Source organism: Neodiprion lecontei, chromosome 4 (genome assembly GCF_021901455.1).
Source record: "Neodiprion lecontei isolate iyNeoLeco1 chromosome 4, iyNeoLeco1.1, whole genome shotgun sequence".
Lineage (NCBI taxonomy): Eukaryota > Metazoa > Arthropoda > Insecta > Hymenoptera > Diprionidae > Neodiprion > Neodiprion lecontei.
Window position 1 is genome coordinate 4,284,132 of NC_060263.1, and position 27,736 is coordinate 4,311,867.

At 39.5% G+C, this 27,736-nt stretch overlaps 5 protein-coding genes and 1 long non-coding RNA gene across 13 annotated transcripts in view; 1 reads left to right on the forward strand and 5 right to left on the reverse strand.

Moving 5' to 3' along the window:
• The window catches only part of LOC124293974, a 25,466-nt gene extending 17,652 nt beyond the window's left edge, over nt 1–7,814 (forward strand). Inside the window, exon 3 of the long non-coding RNA XR_006903840.1 lies at nt 7,463–7,814. This is a non-coding gene — a long non-coding RNA (uncharacterized LOC124293974). The remainder of the gene's footprint in view (nt 1–7,462) is intronic.
• LOC107227263 (fibrillin-3-like) lies at nt 811–27,689 on the reverse strand. Of its 8 annotated transcripts, none has more exons than XR_006903836.1 (8): nt 27,559–27,689; nt 25,891–27,438; nt 24,737–24,897; nt 24,415–24,567; nt 23,867–24,239; nt 23,005–23,286; nt 22,340–22,498; nt 22,035–22,166 (listed from the first exon to the last, which is right to left on the reverse strand). XR_006903836.1 is itself a non-coding variant. In XM_046737133.1 (6 exons), the coding sequence occupies exons 1-6, from the start codon at nt 27,666–27,668 to the stop codon at nt 935–937; spliced, it is 2,127 nt and encodes a 708-aa protein (XP_046593089.1). In that variant the 5' UTR covers nt 27,669–27,689; the 3' UTR covers nt 811–934. The 8 variants fall into 8 exon arrangements, 3 of the variants coding, with proteins under 3 accessions (XP_046593089.1, XP_015523852.2, XP_046593090.1); XR_006903838.1 differs by having other exon boundaries at nt 23,857–24,239; XR_006903835.1 differs by adding an exon at nt 22,724–22,854 and having other exon boundaries at nt 23,005–24,239.
• Nucleotides 5,065–7,515, reverse strand: LOC107227290. The gene is made up of 6 exons (XM_046737145.1): nt 7,062–7,515; nt 6,876–6,975; nt 6,245–6,765; nt 5,828–6,012; nt 5,519–5,680; nt 5,065–5,404 (listed from the first exon to the last, which is right to left on the reverse strand). The coding sequence occupies exons 1-6, from the start codon at nt 7,181–7,183 to the stop codon at nt 5,370–5,372; spliced, it is 1,125 nt and encodes a 374-aa protein (XP_046593101.1). The 5' UTR covers nt 7,184–7,515; the 3' UTR covers nt 5,065–5,369.
• Nucleotides 7,663–10,008, reverse strand: LOC107227255. Its single transcript, XM_046737144.1, has 6 exons — nt 9,759–10,008; nt 9,560–9,659; nt 8,975–9,465; nt 8,623–8,783; nt 8,298–8,459; nt 7,663–8,135 (listed from the first exon to the last, which is right to left on the reverse strand). Exons 1-6 carry the CDS (start codon nt 9,857–9,859, stop codon nt 8,008–8,010), a joined length of 1,143 nt encoding a protein of 380 aa, XP_046593100.1. The 5' UTR covers nt 9,860–10,008; the 3' UTR covers nt 7,663–8,007.
• LOC107227248 lies at nt 14,384–17,893 on the reverse strand. Its single transcript, XM_015668343.2, has 7 exons — nt 17,676–17,893; nt 17,466–17,591; nt 17,200–17,299; nt 16,665–17,125; nt 15,853–16,025; nt 15,534–15,698; nt 14,384–15,385 (listed from the first exon to the last, which is right to left on the reverse strand). The coding sequence occupies exons 2-7, from the start codon at nt 17,570–17,572 to the stop codon at nt 15,309–15,311; spliced, it is 1,083 nt and encodes a 360-aa protein (XP_015523829.2). The 5' UTR covers nt 17,573–17,591; nt 17,676–17,893; the 3' UTR covers nt 14,384–15,308.
• On the reverse strand, nt 18,419–21,473 carry LOC107227237 (wnt inhibitory factor 1). The gene is made up of 6 exons (XM_015668332.2): nt 20,767–21,473; nt 20,460–20,562; nt 19,866–20,356; nt 19,431–19,591; nt 19,187–19,348; nt 18,419–19,045 (listed from the first exon to the last, which is right to left on the reverse strand). Exons 1-6 carry the CDS (start codon nt 20,886–20,888, stop codon nt 18,963–18,965), a joined length of 1,122 nt encoding a protein of 373 aa, XP_015523818.2. The 5' UTR covers nt 20,889–21,473; the 3' UTR covers nt 18,419–18,962.
• Nucleotides 27,690–27,736: the final 47 nt, after the last annotated feature.

A 27,736-nucleotide genomic window follows, 5' to 3' on the forward strand; every position in this document is an offset into this window, starting at 1 on the left:
GCATTTTCGTTGGAAGTTATGCGTACCGGAATTGTAAAACGAAATTGTTCGATCGGCATTCGATGGTAACGAGAAATTAGTGGCGACGAGGGGAAATTGAATTCGTAACTCGTCATATCTCTGCGGTAGAAGATCTTTCTTTCAAAGGCTTATGGAATTCAAAGTGAGCTTTTTTCATTTTCTGGGACATAAACTCGAGATTGTACTTATTGTACTTGTACTTGACTTTTTAATTTTAACTAGAACAGCACCATCGTTTCAAAGTACTCGACAGTTGGATTGATGTTGCGAGCATAGAAATGTTCACTTTTTGGCTGAAGGTAGCTTTCGATGCGATTAGGATTGTAATCCGCTGTAACTTCTTGCAATTAAATACAGAGCTACGATCGTATACCATATTGTCGATTGAAGAGAGATAGAGATGGTTTTACTAAAATTGTTACGCTGCATGGAGAACTTTTGGTAATTTGAGAGCGAAACAATTAATTGTTCGGTATTTATCACCATCGTACGGGAATCAGACACGCTGATTATGGATTACGGATTGGAATGATTTTGTCTACCGCGTCCGATCCGTTTGGTGGTTGTCGTGAGACTGGAAGACCGGCAATTAACACCGTTCCGTTGAATGTTTGGCTCTCTGATAGAGGGCGTGAAAATCATCCCTACTCGCGCCAAGTTGACAAATATAACGAGCAGCTTTGGCGCACCTTCACGGGAGGATCGGATTTGAATGTTGTAGGTACTGACGAAAGATGATTCACAAGGTCAATAAATTTATTAACGATATTGTTATCTGTATGCATATATTATCACCAATTTTTAGCAGACAAAAACATTGATATTTAATATGCGCGATTGTTTGCAGAATATTAAGATGTTTTAACTACTAATTATATTTAAACCAAATTTTCGACATTTTGATGCGATTGCATCACAGAAATAATTGAAAGATTGAGCAGAATCTTCGTTTCAACGGCTCGTACAAACGAACTTCCCCAGCGTCATCGTACACAGGCATAGCTAGATGTACATTAATTCAGTGAGTAAGCAGGTACGGATTGAACAAAACAATAGTTCTCACGAAAATTAGAACCGTCTAAGGAAATTAGTAAATTTGATGTGCAAGCTTTGGGTCTCACCATCATTGAATCCTCCGTTTCTTCGCCTCCTGCGTACGAAAGTAACAAAGCCGAAGATCGTTGCGAACAATATAATTGGTATTAATATCAATACTGTTATGGTTGTTGATTTTTGTGACCAATCGGTATCGCTAGGTCTCATTTCATTGCACGCGGAAGCTGAAATTAGTAGAAAATCAGTGATTCACAATGGCGATCTGTAAATTTAGACTTGGTATTGTTTCAGAATATAACAAGACAAACAGGAAATGTACGACTTGAATTTATGGATTCTCGCATTCAAATATTCAAACGAATCGTTTTCACTCACTAATCGGAACAAAATAGTAAGTCATGTTTGCGGTAGATCGGGTGAAGTTAGCGATGCTTCTGATCGTGAGTTCGTTGAAGCATTTCTCGTGACACCGTGGAAGCTCTGTGTCAACTTGAAAATTCGTCGTTTCATCGTCGATGCAGTTGGATTCCGAAATTTCTCTGAAAATGATGCAAAAACGTGACGAATCGTTATTATATTTTGATGCCTCGCGGAGGAATTGTGGTCTTATGATATGTCTGATTGTGAATATCTTGGGATCCGTTTTTTCTTTCAGAATCAGGTTACGCACAAATTTAACGCCGTACTTTGTACTCTGATCGATTGCATCGGCTTCTACCTTTCGAAAGTTATCTGAATTATTATTATTATTATTATTGTTATCGTTATTGTTATTGTTGTTATTGTACCCACCTTATCGAGTTTTCGGAGTCGTGAGGAGTGTATAGCGCTATAACGCACATGATTGGCTCCTCGCACGATTCTCCTGTCCAGCCACGAGAGCAGTTATGTGCGCAGGTTCCTTTATTACTTTTGGGATTTACAAATCCACTATGGCAACGGCAAATCTCAGGGCCAACGCAGATACCGTTGTCACATCTTGTACAGCGAGGAACGCACGTTGTCGAATTCTCAAAGGGTTTTTCGTACCCCGGATGACAAGTACAGATATCTGGACCGGTACATGATGAATATTTGCACTCTTCTTTGCAGATTGGATAAGTGCATTGACCATCTTTCGTTTTATTGCAGCCGTTTAAGCATTTGCAGGTATTAGGACCAACGCATTTGCCATATCCACACCCCTCGTTACAAATCGGATCGAAACACCGACCATCTTTCGTCTTATTGTAGCCTCTGAAGCATTTGCAGGTATTAGGACCAACGCATTCGCCAAATCCACACCTTTTGTTACAAATCGGATCGAAACACTGACCATCTTTCGTCTTATTGTAGCCTCTGAAGCATTCGCAGGTATCAAGGCCAACGCATTCGCCAAACCCACACTCCCTACTGCAATACTGACCGTATACAAATTTGTAGTAGGTCGAATCCCTGTAGCAGCGATCCGGTTTGACGCAAGGTTTTCCATAGCAGTGTGGATCATTACATATCGGTTCGCAAGTTTGTTGGTTCGAACTCAACCTGTAACCTTTGTCACAGGTACAGAGTTGCGACTTGGTGCATTCCCAATACAGGCAGGGTCGGCACTTTGGATGGCAGATGAAGCTATTGGTTTGGGACTTGACGTATCCGTCGTTACACTTGCATTCGGTGCGACCATCGCACTTTCCGTTAATACAGTTAATTTTTGAACAGGGTAGTATACAATTGTTGTAGATGCTGTCTCTCGTATAGCCCACAGAGCAATTTACGACTTCCGAACGTTTCGTCAAACTTCTCGTCTCCGGATCGCCTCTGTAGCCGTTATGAATAAATGTTTCCTCACCGCCACGCCATATTTTCTCTGGATACGTCACACGCTGGGAAAGGTTATAAAATCCTTTCATACTGAGGAATGAAATGTACGAAAGAAATTATTAAAAATATGTTTTAGCTAAGTTGTTAAGATGAGAAGTAAGTTCTCGGTGTTTACTGCAAGTACCTACCGATTCTTAATTTTTTAAGTACATTTCACCTCTTACAATTAATCACGAAGTTGCCCTACCCAATGCTTGACTTTGCCGTAGAAAAATACAGTGGAAATTTCACGGTGATCCTTTTGCAACTTTTATCTATATGAACTTTTTTCGAATAAAAATGTAAAGGAAGCTCGGAAAGCCTGCTGCGAACGGTATCTCATCTCTTCCACTTCCGGTTGAGAACAGCAAACAATACCGACGTCACATTGAATTGCCATGACTGATGAGTAATGTACTGACCAATATAAAATGTATGGAAATTTCAAACTCTGCACGATGCGTCATGGCATCGTAGCTATTCACATATTTCACGTCATTGCCTGTGACAAAATTTTTTCGAGATATACGGAGACTAACTCGCGTTTTGAGAAAGATATATCCATTTGCTAGTTTTCAAAATCAGTTCGTATTGCATTAGAACTCTGTGCTGATTAGATCTAAGTAGATCTCATTCGTTTTACGTACATCTTACAAAATCATACTTCGGACCAAACAGTATCCATTCGATTTTATTCAAAGTCCTGCTTAAGGAATGCCGTACTTCAACCGGTAGGATACGAGTACAGTGATTCGCAAGGGAAGGGCTCGCTTCCTCACGGTAATAACTGTTTTTATTTTTAAAGTTTCGTCAAACCGTTGACAGCTACGTATTTTAACAAAATTCGCACATAACATAACTGTACATAATTATTTATGAACGATTTTCACTATTCCATTGCATGTAGCAAAATCTAATAAAATTCATATCCAACATTTAAAATCTACGTAGATATAAAATATGTTTTGCCGAGTAATTATGTTTCAATAGTGTTGCGACCGCGGGAAATTAGTTCTCAGTATTTGATGGGTGCTCTGCCGCTAATTTATCAGAATGCAACTTACCTTTCTTTCTTTGAACGTGACGGAGGGTGGAAGCTTTGCGGATTATTTGAATTTGCTGTAGAGAACGCTGCAAACACCGCTATGACCCAGATAATAACTATGTCCGTCATTTCTACCTATCTTCACCGCGATCTTAAACGAAATGACAAGTCAATGGGTAAGGCGTTACTTTATATCCTTTTTCGTCGCTTATCGCCCTCTGTGGTAACATAAAAACGATATAAATCCAAGCTTCTCTGCAGCTGATGAATAGCTAACAGATGTATGAATGTTTATGCTTGAATTTCAAAATGCGGCTACCACTCAAACGGCACTAAATTAATATTTGTACTAAACAATCTATGGTGCCATATTTATTTTGGTCAACCCGAACAAACATGTTTGCCTTAGTTATTTGTACTTTGTATACTGGCAGAAAAAAATTCGGTTTGTCATGTTGGCAAATGTTTACAAGTTTTCAAATACCGCAATTCGTACGGCGACCAAGCCCATCCTATCTGACGCCAAGATAAGTTGATTACTCACTCGGTATTGCTCAATGCGATAAGACTTAAAGGAATACTAATCGTAAGAAATCTTTGGTCTCATACAAGTGAGAATTATAGCGGAATGAACTATATCGTTTTGCGCCCAACGGTCTTACAATTAGTACTGCGTTACACTGAAAGTGCGAATCCGGTCTGACCCGTTCCGATCGGAACGGATCGGATCGGATCGGATCGGGTCCGCAACAGCGTGCGTTGGTTTTTATATTTGATTTATTAGAAGGATTTTTCAGTAGCTGCTTGGCTGCAGGTTCGATGCAAATTTGTCAGATGTCCGAGGATTCGTTTAATCTTCACTCACTTTTTAGCAGCTTGCTGACGAAAAATTTTTAAAAGGCTCAAAAAAAATGGAAAAGCGTAGAGGTGTAATTAGTGTTGGTTAGTTATTTAGATCTAACACTGATTGGACGGGGAGAAATTGAAAGCCTAAATATAATTTAGAATTAGTTTAATTTACACAGACACAAACGAATGATTGGCTGAGCTCTGCAGCTTTTCTTTTTTCGCCGCGATACTTTCCTTAGAACTGGACAGGAGTATCACGGGTAATATGCATCTACTTGACATTTTTTTTCTACTTTATTTTTGGCTACAAGTAATAAATAAGACGTGACAAAAGTAGCGCGCTCAGACCTATACTATTGGCAAGTTTTGCGCCGCAGGGATTCGGATACGGAGAATTAACAGTGAGGATGATGATGGTGATGATGATGATGATGATTTGTTTAATTACAATTACACGATCTATCTTTTGGTAGCGATTTCGTATTTCATTGTTAAAGGTCAGTTCTCAAAAATTGACTTGCGGTTGAAGAGGCTTCGCTTTGATACCACGTATTTTGAGTTATCCGATGTCGTCATACACAGGCGATAGGCTGCCTACGGAAGAAAAAGAATTGAGTGGACTTGAACTGCATTTGAGATTTATCGCCCTCAAACCGATTGAAAAAACATATAATGCAGAAGGAAATTAGCTTGGTGGCGTTCACTTACGGTGGTACGGTGTGCATTTCACTTTCCATGTTTTGCGAACAGAAATTACGACGAAGTATAATATTGTCAAAGATGTGAATCCAAGCAATGTTCCCAGCAGTACGTTACTGAATTTGTTAGAAAAGTTGTTGCCGTGCCTTTTAATTGATTTGCACCGCACCTCTGAAAGCGTAAAAAATTACTGATTTACTTAGGAACCATCCGCAGATGGAGATTGCCGAAATCGTTGTTTGTCATTTGGCATAAAATTATTCAGTGAACGTGTCTTTCCGACCGAATGGTAACGTTTGTTGTTAGCAGTCAACTTACCGTTTGGAACTACGTAGAAAGTCACGGTCAAGTTATTATCCTGAAAAAATGCGTCACTTTCGTGGTAAAGTTGATTGGGGCATTTTTGACTGCAAGCAGGTAAGATCCGCAATTTCTCGAGTCCAGCAGACCAAGTTAACTCGCTTAAGGGTTTCTGACTCCTTCCGGTCAAATGTGCCTCAAACCTGACGGGACAAAAGTGATTTTTTCAAATCTCGAATGATTCGAAACACTACTTTGCATACCGTGAACTGTGAAACCACTTCCAGGAAACACGCGGCATTTACAGCGGTTCAAAGAATGACTGAGATTGTAATTTATATGCCGCAAGGCATGCTTTTGGTAATCATAGCGAACTCGAAGCGCACGTACGACAAAAAATCGCCTGCGACGTGAATTATTCGTAATTATACTCACTCTGGAGACTTGTCGGAAAGGGGAAACTTGGCGACTAAGCAATGACTCGGTGTCTCGCAGAAATCTCCTACCCAACCGAAGTGACATTTGCATTCATCGTATCCATAATCGCAAGGTTGTCTCTGCGTTAGTCCACGTTCAATTTCTTTACCATCGGACTGGGATTTGCAGGCTCTATATCCGTGAACGCAAGCTGATCTTTCTACGTGCACACATTCGATTCCATTATTACCAAAGTTATATTCGCAAGCGCAGACGTTTGGCTCTTGGCACCATCCGTTTGAGCAGCTGGTGGCGCAAACAGGTTCGCATACTCCTCTGTTAATATTGAGGCTGTACCCTTTCGAGCAGTAGCGGAGAAGCTTGTTGACCTCCAAGTTGTCGTACAAGTCTCTGTGTTCGCATATCGAATCACATTCACCCTGCGGCTGATCGCAGTCGCAAGTACGAAGGTCTTTATTTGATTTTCGCGAAGTTTCGCCACTGCATGATACGTTCTTCAGCCTAAATTCCGTATAAGTCTGTACAAAGGAGAAACGACGATATGCAACGGTGGTTTTGAGATTGAGGTCAAAAGTTATAGGAGCTAGTTTTACCGGTGTTCATTCTGGTCACAGAGTACTTTACTCACCTGGCGAATATAGCTCGTCCGAAAGGCGATGCAACCGAAGAAGATCCAACATGTTTCCTGATAGACTTCGTCATATGGGATTAAACGGACTTTTGTATTGCTGCGAAGGATATGCACTTGGAATCAGACATCGAATAGCTCGTGATTGTTTCATTTTTATTGAATCAATGGAACGGTGAACCTTACCTTATTTTTATGTAGCACGCCTCTGTACCATTCACTGTATGGGTACGTACCGAAGAGATTCCGATCCATGTTGTTGTCATCAGCACGGGCCAAAAAACAACTCGAACAGTCATGTCCCTCATTTCCTTGGAGTTCCAGTGGCAACATTCAAATTACGAATGACAACGATGAACGAATATGGTTGACGTTAATCTTCCACCAGAGTATCCCTTACCACTTGATTCGTTCAACCTCAACTTTTCCTCGTATTTTTTTTTTTTCTGCTGAGGTTCTTACGAGCAGGAAAAGTGGTTTGCGAGTGATAGCGCACAGGCGACATTACCAATTCGGAAAACTTCCGCATACATCATTTATAAGAGATGAGTAAATTGAAGTTTTATTACGCAAAAAAAATAATACAGTCTACATTGTTATGAAATATGTCTTCAGATTATCAGCTCGGAGAGATATTCGACGGAGTATTATTGATCCGACACGATTACCCCGATCTCTGCATTATCAGAATTATAGTTGGGCGGCACGTATCTTTTCTTTAACTGCCATTAAACACTTTAAGGGGTGAAACCAACCTTCAAAGTAAGGCATGTCAAGGGGTGATTTGGTAGTTTTTTTTTTTTTTTTTGACCAAATTACGGTTTTGATTTTTCGTTATGAGAAAACTTTTCCGATTGGATTGATTAAAAAATATTATATTCTTGTGGGTGAAACTGCCAAGTCACCCTTTGACATGCCTCACTTTGGACGGTGGTTTAACCGCCTTAAAATGTTTAATGGCAGATAAAAAATATACATGTCGCTTAGTTTTCAGTCTAGTATTACATATTACAAGTGAAATGAAATCGGAGAGATCGACCTGGGATACCTTCCTCGTAAGTCGATGAATCACAAGTTCCGTGAGTCGACACGATGATTTGGTCAAAAGCGATAGTCGGATTCTTCCGACAATTCATTCGTAGTTGGGACTAGTGTGTGTGTTAGATTTTGTAACTTCATTGGACAGGGAAAAGAAGAATTTTGGTTTCGGTGTCTCGAATTGCAACTTTCCAGTATCGTTGGTTTCTGGGACCGACGCATCTACGGATAAAGAGAACGAATTGAATGATGTGGATGTCATTTTTTAACGTATATGGTTGATACACTCCAAATATTCTCATATTTCTGAAATCTGGATCACTTGAGGCATGCTACAAGTCAACGCTTAATTCTGATGTATGAAATAAGTTCAGATGAAGTTACCCTTGATTTTGTATTTTCTTCTCCTCGTTTTACATGCGATGATGACCAAAATGGCGACGATAAAGTCAATCAATAACGCTCCTATCAATACTCCCAACACTTTGTTGCTGGTACTGTTTGAAAAGCTGAGCTCATCAGCTTCCGTCTCGTTACATTGCAAGTCTGCAGGAATCGTTGATAATAAATGATTAGTTTACACACTATCCGAAGTATCTTATTAGATGTGATTCATTATCCGTGAAGGGTTCCAAAGGATTACCGGAAAAAAAGACAGCGTTTGAAATTGAAAAATCCCGTACGCGATCATTCTTGTGACTTAACTCACCGATGGGAATCAAATGGTAAACGATATCCGTCAGAGATTGGGATGAATTGACAGCTTTTATACGGAGTTCTACAGGGCACGTTTGATCGCACGCTGGAAATTTCCACTCATCTTCAGAATCCTCATTCGTAGTCACGACACTATGTGGTGCTGAGATCACACTGGCAAGTGTCGAAATAATGGTTAGAAGATACTTTATCAAACATCTCGTAGTGAGAATGACGAACATTCTATTTAGTAGTAATCTAGGCACTTCTCGGCTGCTAATGTCTTGCAAATTCTAAAGTGACATCCTCTTGAAGTTTCGACCCACCAAAGACGGTCCAACATGAAATTATACAATCAGACTTACCTGGTTCCACTGGCAACCTCTTTTCCGTTGAATTCGGCGATTACACATAGAAGTGGTTCATCGCAGAAATCACCGTCCCATCCATAGTCGCATCTGCACTCAGTGGCAGATGTTTGTTCTCCGTGAACGCAGGCTATGGACACTGGCAAACATTCGGAACCGTTTTTCCAGTAGCCGTCAAAGCATGTGCAGTCTCTGTACGGGCGCTTGCACCATCCATTTGTACACTCATCGGTACACCGAGGAACGCATTTCTGATTCGATTCAACGTGCTTATGTCCCCACGGGCACATGATCCAAGTTCCAGATGCCGCTTTGTTGTCACTGCAGAGACCCTGACATTCCCCATGAGCGTTACCGCAGTCGCATATCAGCGAGTCTACGCAAACTGCCAAGCTGCAATTGTAACTGCTCAACTCTCGTTGAGACGTTTCATTCTTGGTTTCATCGTTGGGACAGGGTATCTCCTGAATCCTGAAGGTAGTGTAGAACTGAGAGAGAAAATTTAGTTAAAGGAAGTTTGAAACAAGCAGCAAACATGAATCTAGTCTGGATTTACGCTCAGAATTAAGAGCTGCTCTTCACCTCAGTGATGTAATTGGTTCGCAATCCCTCGCAAGTGAAGATAAACCAGCATCTTTCAGTGTACAACTCTTGATAGGGAACTTCGCGTGATTCCTCATAACTGTGGAGTAAATGTGAATGTAACAATGAATACGGCGACTCGATGCTTTTGGGTTCCGTTCGTCTGATCGAATAGAAGCAGGACTGTGACACACCTTACCTCACTGTCTCGTAGCACACGTTATCTTCTTGGAAGTCCGAATGCGCCAAGTATCCTATAAATGACAGAACCATCGTCCACCAAACGATTTTAGTTGTCATTCTGCTCGTTTTCACAGTTACTCTGTCTGCAGTCGACTGTATCGACGAGTGTAAACGGCAAACAGAATTTTCAAGTTCACGGTTTATGCCTTTTTAACGCTCCCACCAGCGACGATTGAATGTCAGTTGACGAATGTGACAACCGTATGAGCAAAACTACTCACCTTGAAACGTTGATACGTTTCGCGAATATCTCCCTCTTGTATTTTACATGCATGAATTCGAATTGTTCGACGAATATAAAGAGCTTTTAATCAAATTGTCACAATGTTAACATACATACGCATCCACTGCTTCACTAACTAAGTGATTGAACAATGGCCGCATATGGCCGTGTCGAAGCGACTTGAGTCGCTAGTTATTGTCAGCTGGTACAAATAGACGAACATTGTGTTCATTTAGTAGAAATATTTCTGGCATTGAATTACTCGTAGCCTAAACAATTTTTTTCAACCTTCCTTGTCTGATCGCAAATATCATATCGTCATCGTGAAATAAAAACATTCTTCGAAATCGAACAATTAGACCCCCAACCCGTAGATTTGATAATACGATTCTGTAGAATAATATGTCCCAAAAAGATAGACAGGAGGGTGATTTTTCTAAATCATAGATCGTCAAATTAACTGTTTTAAGTATTATTATTCACGAAAGAAAATTTTTTTTTTAAATCCTATTATGCAATCGCAACGCAATACAGTCTAGTATACTGAACATGTCTTAGGGTAGTTTTTATGTCGACTATATTTGATCTTTTTTTTTGACCAGCGACCGAATATCAAAAATACGGTTATTGCGATTTACGTAGGTTGAAATTATAGATTTAGACGTGTGCTGATAGTACTTGTAGAAATTAATCTACATTAGTAGTTGAATTGTATTATTCGCTAATCCGATTTTTATTCATAAAATTCACAGTCAAGCATCAGATTCTGTGGTCTGAAGCACGGCTTCCTCAGCCACTAGATTATTCACAACGAGAGAGATTAACTGTCCATTTAACGAACTAATTTCAATCCGAACGATTTGGATAATCTACAATTTGAAAGCCGAAATGAAATTGTCTGATGCAGACGAAATATGAATACGTCTTGTTGTGATGTGAATTTTTTTCTTTTTGTTGAAAGCTGAACAATTGAATTTCCGTTTTGAATTAACGTTGCATACCGACGTATGAAATACGTGAATAAATTTACCATTGATTTTGGTTCTTTTTCTGGCGAACAGCAGGAACAAGTCTCGCTTTCTCGAATCGTTTGTCAACTTACCGTTTTACGTGTTTTACGATTTTCCTCTTATTCGGCTGATACAGCTGACCCAGGTTATAACAATTAAAACAGGTTACAATTCTCACTTTCATTTTCGTATTCTTCGCAGCACGTCTCGTTCAATCTAAACGACTCGTATTCCTATGACAAAAAGTATAATTGAAAGGTTTGAGATCAATTCTTAGGACGAATCGAGTGGATAAAATCCGACGTTGCTATTTACGAAGCGTTTCTCATCTCATTCGCGTCATTCGTGCGCTTCCGAAAGAATACGAAAAACAACCAACATCTCTCAGAGTAAGTCTCTTTGTATGGAATGGAACGTTATGCGTCACGATTGCAAAAAATACACAAGCTCAAACAGTGATCTTTGTTGAATTGCCATTTTCGGATAATAAAGGGAATTTCTTCCTCTGTAGGCAATTGTCACAAAATATTTAGCTTGTGGTGTGTTGAGACTTATCTTTGCCACCATCACCGAGCGGACACGTGTTCAGAATATGGTTTCCGGATGACAATCAATGACATTACGAATTTTTCACAATTCATTCATTTCACAATTTCATAAAATCACTGGAAATAGTCGCTTTGACGGAACGATGTTCGCAACATTTCGCCCTGGATTCTGTCCAAAAAATGGCAAAGGAGGATCGAATTCTCTGTCGAATATTAAGAATCGAATTCCCGCAACGCGGTCGAAGTATTGCATAAATTATCGATCCCAAACACTGGCCAATAATTACAAAATTAGTGCGTCGTGTATATGTGCTTGTGGTTGTTTATATCGGTCATACAAAAAAGGCAGGCTTGAAATGACTCAAAAATTTTATATTTATAGTTTAACTATGTGAAAATTATAATGTGAATATCAATAATGTAGTATAAGTGACGTTTGACCATTACAATTACAAAAAAATAATACGACTAGTGTGGGTGTTAGACGAAATTGATCACCGATTTTAAATCGCAATTAAGTGATAAGTAAAGTAGGTTGCAAAGAGACATTTGCTTTTGTCGATAAAAGGTGAGAGAAAAATTCCATATCGAAGGAGTCGCTAATGCTTCAATAGTTGTAGATCAAATTTCCGTTTCTCGACTGACTACTTGTTTAGCTATATTTTTTTTATCGGTGATTGGCGTGGTCCAGATTTTCAGAACTGTTGAGCTAATCGGCACGCTTCATTTTCCATGTCAGAGATCGGAAAAAACATATCGTACGATTCCGTCGTCGGAAATAGAGATCACCTACGACTCCCAATGGCCATATAAAGTGCATTTTCCTCGTTGTATTCGTTGGTCGGAAATCGCGTCGGTGTATCTAAAAGAACTCGAGTGTCAGCGGGCGATTGGAATCAGGAGAGACAAAAATATGAATTTCATGATTACTCAAAGCGAGGAAAGTGAGTTATTCGCATAATCGTGCGATTTATAGTTCACAGTCGCGAATTGATGATAGCAATTTTATTGAACGGGCCACAATTTTACCTTTCTCGTCGACTTTTGTTCCTTTTTTTCTCCGGAGGATGCATGCAGTGCTAATAATCCCGAACAGAAATGTTATGCCTGCCAAGATCACTGCTGCCGTTATGTTAGTATGTTTCGCATAAAATGGCTCATCAGTTTCCGTAGCGTTGCACTGGGAATCTGAAAATGTTAAGTATGCAAAATGGATTCGTAAATAATTTACGATCTTACGTTAGAACTACATTTGAGATTACAAAAGACTGAAAATTGGTGCACCAATGGATCAGCGTGTTGATTGCAAGAATATATGAAGAGTATTCTTTTGTTTGTTTATTCAAGACGGATAAGCCGCTAGTTAATGTGTAATTCAAATTGTGACGCTTGTCGTACAACGACTTTGCTTACGAGCAGGAATCAAATGGTACGTTATGTTTGCGAGAATCTGGGTAGAATGGACAACTTTTCCGCGTAGTTCGTCGAGACATTTCTGTCGGCAAGCAGGGAACTCTTGCCAGTTGGTTACGGAAGTATCGTTCCTGTTATAAAATAGAATGAAACGTCACATGAACCACATTTAGGAAAAAACGGCTCGTCGTACGGAAACTTTACTAGCTAGAACTTGAGCGTAGAAGAATCGCCGCTACTTGACACATCTTGTCCTATCCGAAAATGGTAATGATACTGACCTGGTTCGTTTGGCAACCTCTTCTCCGTCGAGTTCGGCGATCACACACAGATCTGGCTCATCGCAGGGTTCGCCTTCCAAGCCACTGTCACATCTGCTCTTATTGACAGATCTTTGATTTTCGTTAACGTAGGCTTTTTCGTTTCCAGATTCACGTTCACAGTCAAGAGCTGCTCTGACGTCAACGATGTAACCGGTACGCGATCCGTCGCAGATGAAGAACAACCAGCATTTCTTGGTGTAAGACTCTTGATAAGGGACTTTCCGTAATTCTAGACAGCTGCGAATGAATTACGTACGTACAAGTGGTGAACAAGGCAAATCGTTGAGTCAGATTGCTTTCCAATCGATGGAAACCAATTTCGTGTTTAACATTTTTTTTCAACCTTAAGAATAAGAAGATCGATAATCCTGCGTGCACTTCACAGTCGACTTTACCTCGTGTTCACGTGAGGCAGATTCGAGAAGCTTGAACGTACGGAAAACCCTACTGTAACCAGTACAATCGTGGTCCACCTGACAGTATTGGCGAGCATTGTAATCCTTTTTATACCCGAGCAGTTTCAAGTAATAATTGCCAGTACAGACTGGTTGTAGAAATTGAAGTCCGTGGTCAACGAGGCTCTATCCCTCCCACCATCATCGGCCGACGATGTTACGTCCCGCATGTTGACCACATCACGGTGTACCGGCCAGTGAATTTCTTAACATTTTTCAAGATAACTAAAAATATACATACTCGCAATGCAATATTTTCCTCAGACACAAATTCAATGAATTCAATTGAAATATTGAATTACAGCGAGAAAAATTATTCGTCAAATGAGCGTGTGAATTTTGTCATTTTTGATAAACAACGAACTTTTTATCCCTTCTTTTTCTCTTCTGTTCACAGCATAAATGGTGCAGATGAATACCGCGATTAATGGAATTCCTATCTCAGCACGATCAGTTTTTCACCGAAAAAGCCTTTGGAGTGCAATGATTGCACAGTGAGTTTAAATATGTAATAAATAAATGAAAAAAAAAAAAAAGAAAAAACACACTACTCACAACTAATTAAGATTTAGAGAGTAAGTGGTATCAAAAAAAAAAAAAAATATATTCAAAAATAATTGTTCACGGTGATATCAGTAAACGCAGAATGTTTAAAAATGAGTTGATTATCAGAGATCAACTGTTTGAGAAAATAAGAGATTAACCGAACTTGAAGATCGATTCTCTGTAAACTTTAGCGATGGACTGCTTCTATCAAATTTAATAAAGACTGCTTCGCTGGTAAGCTAGGCCTGTATCGCGTACTATTCTCTGATGAGAAATTCTTAATAGTGAATGTAAACTTTGTCTTTTCGATAAAATTCGATACTTCGATTCGCCACTCGAGGAGCCAAATTCAATTGCGTCATTAAATTATTCAACCCTGAAATCTACGGTTCTGTAATCGAGCCCAAATTCAAACACAAATTCTGCGTTCGATTTTATTTTCCTCACTTCAATCACTGTATTCAACAATACTAAATCGTCTCCTTTGAACCTCAGATTCTGTGGTTGAATAATTATTTGAAAGTAGCAAATCTACACACTTTACAGACACTTTACAGATTAAACTATTTTTGTAAATGGGAACCTGACATTATAATAACTCGAAATTTACTATCTTATGACTAATAATCCATTTTTTATCATTACATTTCATTCGTTTCGTCGATATATTCTAATATAGATGATATGCATTCCAGGCGAGAATGTTAAATCATCACATAAATTCAGCAATGGAAAGAATCATTTGATTCATCCGACATCGTCATTTATAAGTGTAGGTAATTAAGGACAATCGAGTAATCAATTTCATATCACGTTGAAGTTCGTTTGATACTTTACAATGAAACGAAAACCTCACGTGGTGACCGAGGCTAAGATTACGTGTTGCAGTATGAATACGTAATTTCGTGTGTAATTAATCCTAATTGAGGCGTACTTCCTAATTTTCGGTTGAGAAATACTTGCACAACCATATTAACGAGAAGGAAATTCAGTTGTCGTTTGTGGTGGCTACGTAAATTGAGTTTTCTTCCATGAATTCGTTGCTGTTATATTGCACTATTTTATCTGTAACGAATGGAAATTTCACATTTGATCGACTGTGTAATAAAAAATATCCTTTGCGACGAAGCGCAAGGCAAGTGGGTAACATAAATTTTAATCTGCTGTGATCTCTTGATCAAGAACACAGCAAAATCCTTCAGCGCGAACTTACCACTTGGCATACTTTCCGTTCTCCGTTTTTGCTTCACGATACATGCAATATAGAAGATCCATATAATTGCCAAGCTTGCTAATATTCCTAGCATTACTCCTGCTATCAAGTTGTTATGTTTTTCCAGAAATGTCTCATCTAGTTCAGTGGTACTGCAGTTTGTATCTGAAGATATAAGATTAATGTCACTTATAGTATGAAACTATATCAATTTAGCGATAGGAATATAAACGAAGAATACAGATCGGTGTAGTTTTCATGAATTAATTTGTAACAATAACTTTACAACTGCAACGTTCAACGTTATTCCTTTACTAACAGATGGGAATCAAATAGTACGTAAGTCCATTGGTCTTGGAAGGCGAGATGTAAAAAGCAGCTTTTTTATAAAGTTCCTCGGGGCACTTTTGATGGCACGCAGGCAATGCTTCTCTGGCATAAGAACGATCTGCTATGCAGGGTTTGCTCAGTACTGCATGCTGGCTGATGTCTCTGTAAAACAACGATGAGATTATCGCTTTATGTTTCAATTATTCCAATATTGAATGAGGCATCTGCGCATGGACCCTCTAACAAGGAATGTATCTCAAGTTGATCTCCCCGATTTGATTTCTTTTGTAATATGTTATAGTAGAGTAAAAACTAAGCGAAGCGAATTTTTTTTATCTGACATCAAATACTTTAAGTGTGTGAAACCACCATACACAGTGAGTCACGTCAAGGGGCGATTTGGCAGTTTCATCTACAAGAACATAATATTTTACAACCAATCCAACTGGAAAAATTTTTTCATGACGAGAAATGAAAATTGTGATTTTGTCGATAGAAAAAAAAACCACATTTGGAGGGTGGTTTCACCCCTTTAAAGTGTTCAATGGCAGATAAAAAAAAATACGTGTCGCTTAGTTTTTAGTCTACTATAACATATTACAAAAGAAATTGAATCGGAGAGATCGGTCTCAGATACATTCCTTGTAAGTAGTCATGTTTTATCCAACAACAAACCACTTCCGGGAGAAATTGATTCGCAGAAGATGAAGTTATCAAACTAACGGGGCATTGACCCTGGCTTGCTTTGTCTTGCAACGAAGCACTTTCAGAAAAATCAAGTAAATATCAATTTCGACATACCTATCTGATCCAGGGATTGGAGAGGCGACTAAGCACAGTTGTGCTTCTCCGCAAGAAGGTCCGCCCCAGCCACAGTAGCACTTGCAATAATTAGGAGCTTGGCATATTCCGTGGAGACAGCCTTGCTTGCACTCTGGTTGACATGCTGCACCGTTACTCACGTAACCACCCGGACAGTTGCATACTTTCGTCACTTTACGCCATTTTTTACCGCAAACTTTGGGACATGATGCTGAATGTGAGATTTTGTCTTCGCCAAAATAATATAGTTTATGGCACTGTGATTTCGTGTTGATGCGTTGGTAACAAGTTTTGCATGTGTGTAAGCATTCCCCTGGATTATTTTCGCAGTCGCAGGTCAACGCGTTTGCGCGCTTCTTGCAACGCAAATCCTGACAGGTACCACTCGCGTTTCTGAATCCATCGCAGTACTTTTTTTCCAACCGATACGTCATATATGACTGTCACAGAAAGTATAATTAAACGGGGCTAAAACTTATGACGAGTAAATTTTAATCTATTTTCACTGTTATACCTCGTTTATGTATTTCGTACGAGATCTGGCGCATGTGAGGAACAGCCAGCACGTTTCGGTGTAGTTGCTCTGATAGGGGATCAAATGTGATTCTAAGTTCCTGTAAAATGAATCTGTGATAACCAGTGAATGGGGCGATTAGATTGGAAGAAAAATTATTCACTTGGGTATAAAATAACGGTATCAATCAATCAGAGACACAGAGAATTCAATACTTCATTCTTGAAAACAGGACAAGAAACCAATAACCTTACGCTAAACCTCACCTCACTACTTTATGGCACACTGTCTGATTATCTTCTGTACAAACGAGGCACACCAAATATCCCATGGCCAAAATAGTCCAGATCCATCCGTGAACCTTGACCGTCATCGTGGCTTTTTTTCTTCTTCTAACGAAGCCAAGAGTTTCAAGACCTGATAGTAAATGATCCGCAGGAACGGAAATGAAAAATGTGTCGTCGATTGAATCTTACCCCTACCACCGTCAGCAAGCGAATATGAATGTTTTGCGGAGTCATTGGGTAACGACGGTCGAGATACTTCGAATCCTTCACGGTATTCTACTGCATAGCCATAATCAGGCTCAATATAAAATATAACGTGTGAGATTGGAAGTAATATTTTCGCCAATCAATCACTTGACGATTTGCACAAGAACGTAGCACAATCGATGCATGACCACTCCTCACAATCACTTCGTAAAAAATCCGTCATTAGTAGGAATACAAGGGGGGTTCTGAGTATAAATCCCTACATTATCGGCACAGCTCCCCCCACCCGAAAAACTCTTTTACGGAATGTTCACGAGGCGGGAGGCTATCTCGGAAGGGGCGGGGGAGCTGTGCCGGTAACGTAGGGATTTGTACTCAGAATCCTCCTTGTATCAGCTACTGTCATTTTGTTATTTTCAGAGATATTTTTTAATGTTGGACAAGTTGCAGAGACTCGTGAGGTTTGCTGTATCTTTTAACCGTCAAAGTGGTTTATTCCACAGATTGCGTTTGGATACACTGCAATCATTATTTTGGAACGAGGAAAAGCATTTCAACAATGCAACAATCCACAGCAATTTTTCGGATTCTCGAATAATTATTTTCGAATAATGCATGTGTCTATTTTCTAATACTCATGATGTTATCTCATGGAGTGGCAAATATGCGGTAAAGTTATGTAGGTACAAGAATTATTTATACTTTACTTTATTTTCGTCGATTTTATACCATGATATTCTTTCTTACATCGATAATCACCGAGAGATATAAAATGCTATTCCAAAGAAGAAAAATAATAAAGTATCGCATAAATTCAGTTACTCAGCAATCACTGGATAGATCTTATTAAATTACCGTTAATCGAAGTGATTGCCTAACGACTTGAAGAACTCATTGGATAATTCTGAATTTCTACCTGACTGAGATAATTGGCAAAATGACGCAAATTTCACATAATAATCCCAGGTTAAATTTTACTACGGAACTTGATTAAAAATATACTTCTTCATTGGAATTTCTAGAGGATCGAATTCACATCGAGGGCTTTCTTCTCACTTTACCCATTTCACCTCCGTGAAACTGAATCGAACTGAACTACCTTATTAATAAGTATATGACCACCGTTTACGTGGCTGAAGAATACACTCGATGATTTCATCAAAGTTTAAAATTCTACTAGGGAAACCGTGATCGTCAAGTTGTTTGAGGAACTCTATCGCATTGTACATGATATGTACCATTTCGACCATATTCCGATAGAATAGAAAGTCAATGGTCAACAGTATTCTTAGTGGCTTCGTAAAGTGGATTTTCTTCGATGTATCCGTTGCTCGTATATTGGACTATATTATCTGAAATCCACGAAAATTAGATATATAATTGGAAAAATAAGGGGAATTAATTTTGTGACGATTAACCAGGTGTAAAGGTGAATGAAAATTTCATGTTTATTCTTGAACGGTATACAGTCTTCAGAACACTGACCAACTTACCGGTTGACTTGTTGTTTGATTTTTCTCTTCCTCGAAGAACCCACACAATGCAAATTATTCCTACTATCAAGAACGCTATTCCTGCAAGCATTACTCTTACTATCACTTTATCGTGTCTTGCAAAAAATAACTCCTTATATTCGGTGTTATTGCACGTTACACCTGGAAATATGAGATAAAGATTAATGATTCGCAAATGCGCTGCGGTACAACTTGTGATGTTTATCACTATCGACTCACGCACCTGTAGGGATCAAATAGTAAGTCACATTTGATCGAGATGTGATAGAACCGAAAGCGTGCATCAAGATTTCGTCAGGACACTTTTGATCGCACGCAGGCGCTGTCCGTGCAATTTTAGAATATTCCACTTCATCATCAGTGTCCATTGTAAATGAAAGATTGCTGTAAGCGTCGCGAAAACATGATTAGATGAGTATTTTATATTCACAATTCCGCTAATACAAAACAGATGGTCTGTGTGGTTAGTCCTTAAATTACGGAATCATCATCCTGAAAGGAAAATTCATATAATTTTTCAGAAACTCGTCAAATTGCACTTGGATGCGACTTGCTGGAATAGATTGTATAAAGTTCTCTCCACTTTTTAGTACAACAATCGAGTCATGTTACGATTTGTGAGAAATCGTCCATGCCGCAAATAGATATCCGTGCTCACCTGGCTAGCGTATCGATAGAATAACTGTCGGAGGCCAACGAGGCAACTACACATGCGAGTGGCTCGTCACAGGAAGATCCGCTCCAGTAATCATCGCAACGGCACGTATAAGGATCCTCGCAAATTCCGTTGGCGCAGCCTTGTTTGCATACTGGCAAACAACTGGTGCCGTTACCCACGTACCCAGGCTTGCACGCGCAGTTGTTTGGCTGCTGGCACCATGCGTTCGCCGCGCAAGAAGGGCTGCACTTTGGCAAACACTTGGTTCTGTCGTCGCTGAACTCATACCCTTCACCGCAGTAATAAATGAACCCACCTGACTTAGCCCTAGGTTCACATATAGAATCGCATTCCGTTGAGATTGCATTACAGTCACAGGTACGTGGCTTTTGGCAATTTCGGTAGCCTTCGGAACATCGTGGCTGATAATCCCTACTTTCATCTTCGTATCTTCTGCACTTCGTCTTATTCAATCTGAACGCCTCGTATGTCTGTGACAAAAAGTATAATGCAAAAGTATGAGTCGAATATTTACGACGAATCGACTTGACTAACAATAAGATTCAACGTCGCTGCGCGGAAAGATTTTCTCACCTCATTTTTGTACTTTATGCGTGTCCTATTGCAGCGAGTCCAGAACTTCCAACATTTTTCAGAGTACCTCTCTTCGTACGGAATAGAACGCGATGCGTTATAACTGCAAAAAATACGCAAGTTCAAACAACGAACTTATTGAAGTGACATTTTCAGATCATAAAGGAAATTTCTCCTTCTGTAGAAAGTTGAAACAAAACATTCACGGGAAACTAGAGATGGTTTACTTCGCCACTGACGGTCGCAGGGAGAATTTTTTATCTTGAAAAGCACCATAACGCGTTGTGTAATAAATCTGTCACTTCACCTGTGTCGTTCGTAGCACTCGCCTCTACTATCTGCCATGATGCCGGAACACAACAAACATCCAACAACCAATGCAGTCGCTGACCATCCGATACTTCCAATTAGCGTCGCAGTTTTCTTCATCGAATGCAACACTGTCACAAGCTAGTTACAAATGAAGCAGAGCAAGAAAACTGACTACCTTATGTATTGAGTCTTATCTCTCCCACCGTCACCGAGCAGACATGTGTGAAGTCCAATGTTGTTTCCGGATGACAATCACTGAGATTACTAATTTTTCGTAATTTTATAAAATCACTTGCATTGCTTGCTTCGAGCGGAATGATCCTCACAACACTTTGTCCCTGAGTTCCGACCAAAGTATCTCGCGTCGCAGAAGAGAACGATATTTCGGTATCACATAAAGTATGGGAAATCAAAAATCAAATGCTCGGAACCCAGTCTATGTGTTTCATAAATTGTTGCCCTTAAACACTGACCGAGAATTATCAAACTGATTCCCGCCGAAGTTTTTCAATCGACAACGTACAAAACAACTGTAGTAGGCTTATCGCAAATGCGGTGAACAAAGTACGCTTATAGCTTGCGGTCATTTATATCTGTGCCGCAGGGAAAGCCAACTTTGAGATGACGCAAGAAATTTTTCATCATAATATGTATAAACTCGTTAAGTTCAATTTATTTCTCAACTGTCAACGTTATTTAGTTGGAATAATAAATTTAGGAATACTAAAAAAACTAGCTCCGTGAGTGAGGAAAATAAATGATTATGTTGGTGCATGATAAACGTATATAAAAAACTTGTTCATTACAGACATCGTGGAAAGTGTCAATTTTATAGAATGACAATATGAAAATTATAATTCGGATATTATTAATGTAGCGTAAGTGAAATGTCTCTATCGCTATATCTTATTCTACCATATTATATTTTATCCGTGTAATTACAGAGTACGAATATAGAAAGAATAAAGTTGTTTACTGAACCCATTATTGTGAAAATAGTACGAATAATGTCGGAGTCGCGGGAAACTGGTAACGATTTTAAATGGTATTTAAGCAGGAATAGTAGATCGCAAAGTGACGTTCGCTTTTGGCGATAAACGGTGAAAAAAAAAATTCCATGCCAAAGGGGTAGCTAATTCATCAATCACTACAGATCAAACTTCCATTTCTCGACTGAATACTCGTTTATCTATATTTTTTTATTGGTAATTGGCGCGGTGTAAACTTTCAGAACTGTTGAGCTGATCGGCACTCTTTGTTTTCGATGTTAGAGATCGGAAGAAACATATCGTACGATTTTGTCGTCGGATATGGAGATCGCCTACGACTCCCAGTGGCCATATAAAGTGTGTTTTCCTCGTTGTGTTCGTTGGTCGCAAAATCGCGCCGTTACATCTAAAAGACACAGAACGCGAATGTGAGCGAGCGATTGGAATCAGGAGAAGCAAAAATATGCATTGCACGATTACTCAAAGTGAGGAAAGTGAGTTATTCGCATAATCGTGCGATTTATAGTTCACAGTCGCGAATTGATGATAGCAATTTTATTGAACGGGCCACAATTTTACCTTTCTCGTCGACTTTTGTTTCTTTTTTTTTCCGGAGGATGCAAGCAGTGCTGATAATCCCGAACAGAAATGTTATGCCTGCCAAGATTACTGCTGCCGTTATATTAGCATGTTTCGCATAAAATGGCTCATAAGTTTCCGTAGCGTTGCACTGGGAATCTGAAATTGTTAAGTATACAAAATGGATTCGTAAGTAATTTACGGTTTTACGTTAGAACTACATTTGAGATTACAAAAGACTGAAAATTGGTGCACCAATGGATCAGCGTGTTGATTGCAAGAATATATGAAGAGTATTCTTTTGTTTGTTTATTCAAGACGGGTACACCGCTAGTTAATGTGTAATTCAAATTGTGACGCTTGTCGTACAACGACTTTGCTTACGAGCAGGAATCAAATAGTACGTTATGTTTGCGAGAATCTGGGTAGAATGGACAACCTTTCCGCGTAGTTCGTCGAGACATTTCTGTCGGCAAGCAGGGAACTCTTGCCAGTTGGTTACGGAAGTATCGTTCCTGTTATAAAATAGAATGAAACGCCACATTCACCACATTCAGGAAAAAACGGCTCGTCGTACGGAAACTTTACTAGCTAGAACTTGAGCGTAGAAGAATCGCCGCTACTTGACACATCTTGTCCTATTCGAAAATGGTAATGTTGCTGACCTGGTTCGTTTGGCAACCTCTTCTCCGTCGAGTTCGGCGATCACACACAGATCTGGCTCATCGCAGGGTTCGCCTTCCAAGCCACTGTCACATCTGCTCTTATTGACAGATCTTTGATTTTCGTGAACGTAGGCTGTTTTGTTTTTTCCAGATTCACGTTCACAGTCAAGAGCTGCTCTGACGTCAATGATGTAACCGGTACACGATCCGTCGCAGGTGAAGAACAACCAGCATTTCTCGGTGTAAGACTCTTGATAAGGGACTTTCCGTAATTCTAGGCAGCTGTGAATGAATTACGTACGTACAAGCGGTGAACAAGGCAAATCGTCGAGTCAGATTTCTTTCCAATCGATGGAAACCAAGTTCGTGTTTAACATTTTTTTTCAACCTTAAGAATAAGAAGATCGATAATCCTGCGTGCACTTCACAGTCGACTTTACCTCGTGGACGTACGGAAAATCCTACTGTAACCAACACAATCGTGGTCCACCTGGCAGTATCGGCGACCATTGCAATCCTTTCTTATAATAATTAATAAATGCTAATACCAACGTGTTAGGGAAGTGAAAAGTTAGTGGTAAACTACGGACTTTAGCCATCGTCATCGGACGCGAATATTACGTTCTGCGTCATGACCACATCACGGTTAAGCAACCACCAAATTCCTTATCATTACACAAGTAAGGTTTGAAATAACTGTCCTTCAATATTTTTCTCAGAAACAGAGTGAAAAAATTTAATTGAATTATTTAATTGCAGCGAAAAGAAATATTTCGCCAAAGAACGACCTCGTAGCAAGTACGGGTTATTATTTTCTACGTATGAAAATACCACACATGGACTGAAACTTACAAGATTTTACCTTAACTTTCAGCGCAGGTTTTATTGACGACTCCGGTTCCCGTATAATCTTGTTGACCAAAATATGCGGCAATGGAATTTTTTGCAGTCAATGAGATTCATCAGGGTAGGTATTTAAATCGATCACTGAACGTGTCGTCATTATTCTGTGAGCAAACTTGATCTATTCACGTGTCAACTATCTTACGATCTTGGGCCTTAGAATACAAATAATAATTGAATATTTACAGATATACGGTCAACATAATATATACAGAGAGTATGCAATATTTTTCAACGCATGAGTTGGTAAACTTCAAATCACACAGTCGAACTTTGCAAATAAATGTCATTTTCTACCATATAGTTGTTGGATACGTATTCTGCCGGTTCACCTGAAATCATGTGATTTCATTATGCACGTCTACATGTTAAAAATGATGAAAAACATGTCAAGTAATAGATAAAGATCGTTTAAAATTTTAACAGTAATAATCAGAAATTTCGGAATGCATTCTTCGCCAAATATTCGAGTAATTTTTTTTCTAGTTTCATGTGCAACAGACTTACTGTATATTTTGTCCGTTGTTTCGGCTCTTCTTTTTACGGCAACACTAATGCAGATGAAAACTGCGATCAATAGAATTGCTATCCCAGTTCCGATCAGCAAGATTCTGTTTTTTTCCAAGAAAGTCTTCTCAACGGAACGATTGCACAGTGAGTCTAAATATGCCGAAAATTTTTTTTTAAATAACAATTTACATGCAAGTTTTCTGCAGCTCGGTTACGAGTGATAAGCCATGCAGTAACATATGTCGGAAAATACTTTTAATCCAAATTTAACCTAAGCAAGTTAACGATGCTAGGATTTTACAGCAATTTACTCACTAACCGATCTCTATGAGACGATGACCCATCTCCGTGCAACAACCGGTGAAGTTGATACTGCTATTATCGAGTTGGTCGGAACATTCCTGTTTACAAATTGGTCCGTCCCACTTGATTCGATGACAATCGATTGTATTGTTAGTTCTTCTCGAATCCTTCCGCTCACTGTGAATGTTGCGCAAACACGATAAATTATTGTTTGTTTGCGATGCCTCAGCGTAGGCGAAAGAATGTAATTCGAATGATAAATATCGTAACTTTCATACAAGGTATTAATTGCATGTTGTAATATCGTGTAATTCCTCAAGGAGACGTATTGAAAAATAGAGAAAAAAGAGGGAAATCGATTTTGAATTTGTGTAAGACTAAATTTCTCGAAGTGTGTGTAAGGAACTAAATTCTAATCGGGTGATGAACGGATAACAAATTCACGATGACATGGCGACATGTAGAATTAGCAAACGTAAAATCACCATGATAAACAAAATAGCAAACATAATAAATTATTTATATTCGATCTCCCTTCTATGTACAATATTGTTGATCCGCTCGATTCTCGCATTAACATTTTAACTGTCATTGTGCGATATTATATATTTCATTCCTCTTTATACTATTTTATGGCTTGTTCTACATTGAACTATACTTTTATTTTAAACACTTTGTGCTGTCCATTTTTGTTAAATGTGTTGAATTATAGACCAAAGTTTGTTGGCTTGCGACGCGTACGAATATTTATTTGTTAATATTTTTTTCGTTTGTAAAATTGATCGATGTAGGAAACATATATAGCTCAAGATAAATGAATGAATAATTAATTATTCACACTATCCAAACTGTTTTGGTCCAATTTTTCGTACTTGTCTATTTTACGTTATCCGGAAACCTCCATAAAATATTACAATGTGTGTCAAAAGTAGGAATAATAATTTTTCCAGCACTTCCTAGCAGAGCATACGAGAAACACAGTCTAGTGATATTGAAGTGGAAAATTTTGTACTCCTGTTATTCCTGCTTTTTACCGAAATTTACCGATATATATAATTGAGCATACGCTGGCTTGCACTTTGATTAGCTATGTTTCTAAATATTACCAATTATTGGTTATATTTTTAACTTGTTTAAAATAGTTTCAAATATGGAAAAAGAACTGCAGACCTTGCTGTGTATGTAGAGTTCTGACGATTCGTGATAGCACACCAAAGTGACGCGTTGCGGGATTCCCCCTTCCAGCCAGGACAGCAATCGCATCCACTGTCAGGACACACGTCATGGTTACTCTCCGAGTTGCATTTGACGCAGGTTCCATTATCACTTTTGGGATTTACAAATCCACTATGGCAACGGCAAATCTCAGGGCCGTCGCAGATACCGTTGTTACATCTTGTACAGCGAGGAACGCACCTTGTCGAATTTTCAAAGGGTTTTTCGTACCCCAGACGACAAGTACAGATATGTGGACCGGTACATGATGAATATTTGCACTCTTCTTTGCAGATTGGATAAGTGCATTGACCATCTTTCGTTTTATTGTAGCCGTTTAAGCATTCGCAGGTATTAGGACCAACGCATCTGCCATGTCCACACCCCTTGTTACAAATCGGATCGAAACACCGACCATCTTTCGTCATATTGTAGCCTTTGAAGCATTCGCAGGTATTAGGACCAACGCATCTGCCATGTCCACACCCCTTGTTACAAATCGGATCGAAACACCGACCATCTTTCGTCATATTGTAGCCTTTGAAGCATTCGCAGGTATTAGGACCAACGCATCTGCCATGTCCACACCCCTTGTTACAAATCGGATCGAAACACCGACCATCTTTCGTCATATTGTAGCCTTTGAAGCATTCGCAGGTATTAGGACCAACGCATCTGCCATGTCCACACCCCTTGTTACAAATCGGATCGAAACACCGACCATCTTTCGTCATATTGTAGCCTTTGAAGCATTCGCAGGTATTAGGACCAACGCATCTGCCATGTCCACACCCCTTGTTACAAATCGGATCGAAACACTGACCATCTTTCGTCTTATTGTAGCCTTTGAAGCATTCGCAGGTATTAGGACCAACGCATCTGCCATGTCCACACCCCTCGTTACAAATCGGATCGGCACACCGACCATCTTTCGTCTTATTGTAGCCGTTGAAGCATTTGCAGGTATCAAGACCAACGCATTCGCCAAACCTACACTCCCTACTGCAATACTGACCATATACAAATTTGGAGTAGTAGGGCGAATCCACGTAGCAGACATTCGGACTGACGCAAAGTTCTCCATTGCAGCGTTGCGCATTGCATATCGGTTCGCAAGTTTGTTGGTTCGAACTCAACCTGTAACCTTTGTCACAGGTACAGAGTTGCGACTTGGTGCATTCCCCAGGCAGGCAGGGTCTGCACTTTGAATGGCAGATGAAGCTATTGGTTTGGGACTTGACGTATCCGTCGTTACACTTGCATTCGGTGCGACCATCGCACTTTCCGTTAATACAGTTAATTTTTGAACAGGGTCGTATACAATTGTTGTAGATGCTGTCTCTCGTAAAGCGCGAAATGCATCTTACGACTTCCGAACGTTTCGTCAAACTTCTCGTCTCCGGATCGCCTCTGTAGCCGTTATGAATAAATGTTTCCTCACCGCCACGCCATTTTTTCTCTGGATACGTCACACGCCGGGAAAGGTCATGAAATCCTTTCATACTGCGGAATGAAATGTACGAAAAAATTGGTTTAGATCGCTAAAAACACCGTATTACGAGGATGAGAATCGGTTTTTGGCGTTTCCAAGGTCTTGCTTATAACTTTCAGAAAACAATTTACCTGCCAGTTACATTAGGCGTTAAAAGGTGGCCATCTTTTAGAGTAGTTGATTTTACCGCTGAAAACACGGTAAACACTATCACTGTCCTCAAGTTGATTTCAACCGCCATTTCGTAATTTTCCTTCTAGAGCTACCAGCTACGGCAGTCGGCTTCGAATGAAAATAAAAACTGAGACA

Coding starts and splice junctions, on each gene's coding strand:
- LOC107227290 (XM_046737145.1), bottom strand. CDS start 7,183: ATGAGGGACATGACTGTTCGAGTTGTTTTTTGGCCCGTGCTGATGACA. Junction 6,976..7,061: donor GCGTGCTACATAAAAATAAG/GTAAGGTTCACC, acceptor TATCCTTCGCAG/CAATACAAAAGTCCGTTTAA. Junction 6,766..6,875: donor GGACGAGCTATATTCGCCAG/GTGAGTAAAGTA, acceptor TCCTTTGTACAG/ACTTATACGGAATTTAGGCT.
- LOC107227255 (XM_046737144.1), bottom strand. CDS start 9,859: ATGACAACTAAAATCGTTTGGTGGACGATGGTTCTGTCATTTATAGGA. Junction 8,784..8,974: donor GAGGTTGCCAGTGGAACCAG/GTAAGTCTGATT, acceptor GACACTTGCCAG/TGTGATCTCAGCACCACATA. Junction 8,460..8,622: donor TTACCATTTGATTCCCATCG/GTGAGTTAAGTC, acceptor CGATTCCTGCAG/ACTTGCAATGTAACGAGACG.
- LOC107227248 (XM_015668343.2), bottom strand. CDS start 17,572: ATGACGGTCAAGGTTCACGGATGGATCTGGACTATTTTGGCCATGGGA. Junction 16,026..16,664: donor CCAATCCCTGGATCAGATAG/GTATGTCGAAAT, acceptor GTTGTTTTACAG/AGACATCAGCCAGCATGCAG. Junction 15,699..15,852: donor GTACTATTTGATTCCCATCT/GTTAGTAAAGGA, acceptor TTATATCTTCAG/ATACAAACTGCAGTACCACT.
- LOC107227237 (XM_015668332.2), bottom strand. CDS start 20,888: ATGAAGAAAACTGCGACGCTAATTGGAAGTATCGGATGGTCAGCGACT. Junction 20,563..20,766: donor GAGTGCTACGAACGACACAG/GTGAAGTGACAG, acceptor TATTTTTTGCAG/TTATAACGCATCGCGTTCTA. Junction 20,357..20,459: donor GCATAAAGTACAAAAATGAG/GTGAGAAAATCT, acceptor TTTTTGTCACAG/ACATACGAGGCGTTCAGATT.
- LOC107227263 (XM_046737133.1), bottom strand. CDS start 27,668: ATGGCGGTTGAAATCAACTTGAGGACAGTGATAGTGTTTACCGTGTTT. Junction 1,617..1,869: donor GACTCCGAAAACTCGATAAG/GTGGGTACAATA, acceptor CATCATTTTCAG/AGAAATTTCGGAATCCAACT. Junction 1,302..1,452: donor TTACTATTTTGTTCCGATTA/GTGAGTGAAAAC, acceptor TACTAATTTCAG/CTTCCGCGTGCAATGAAATG.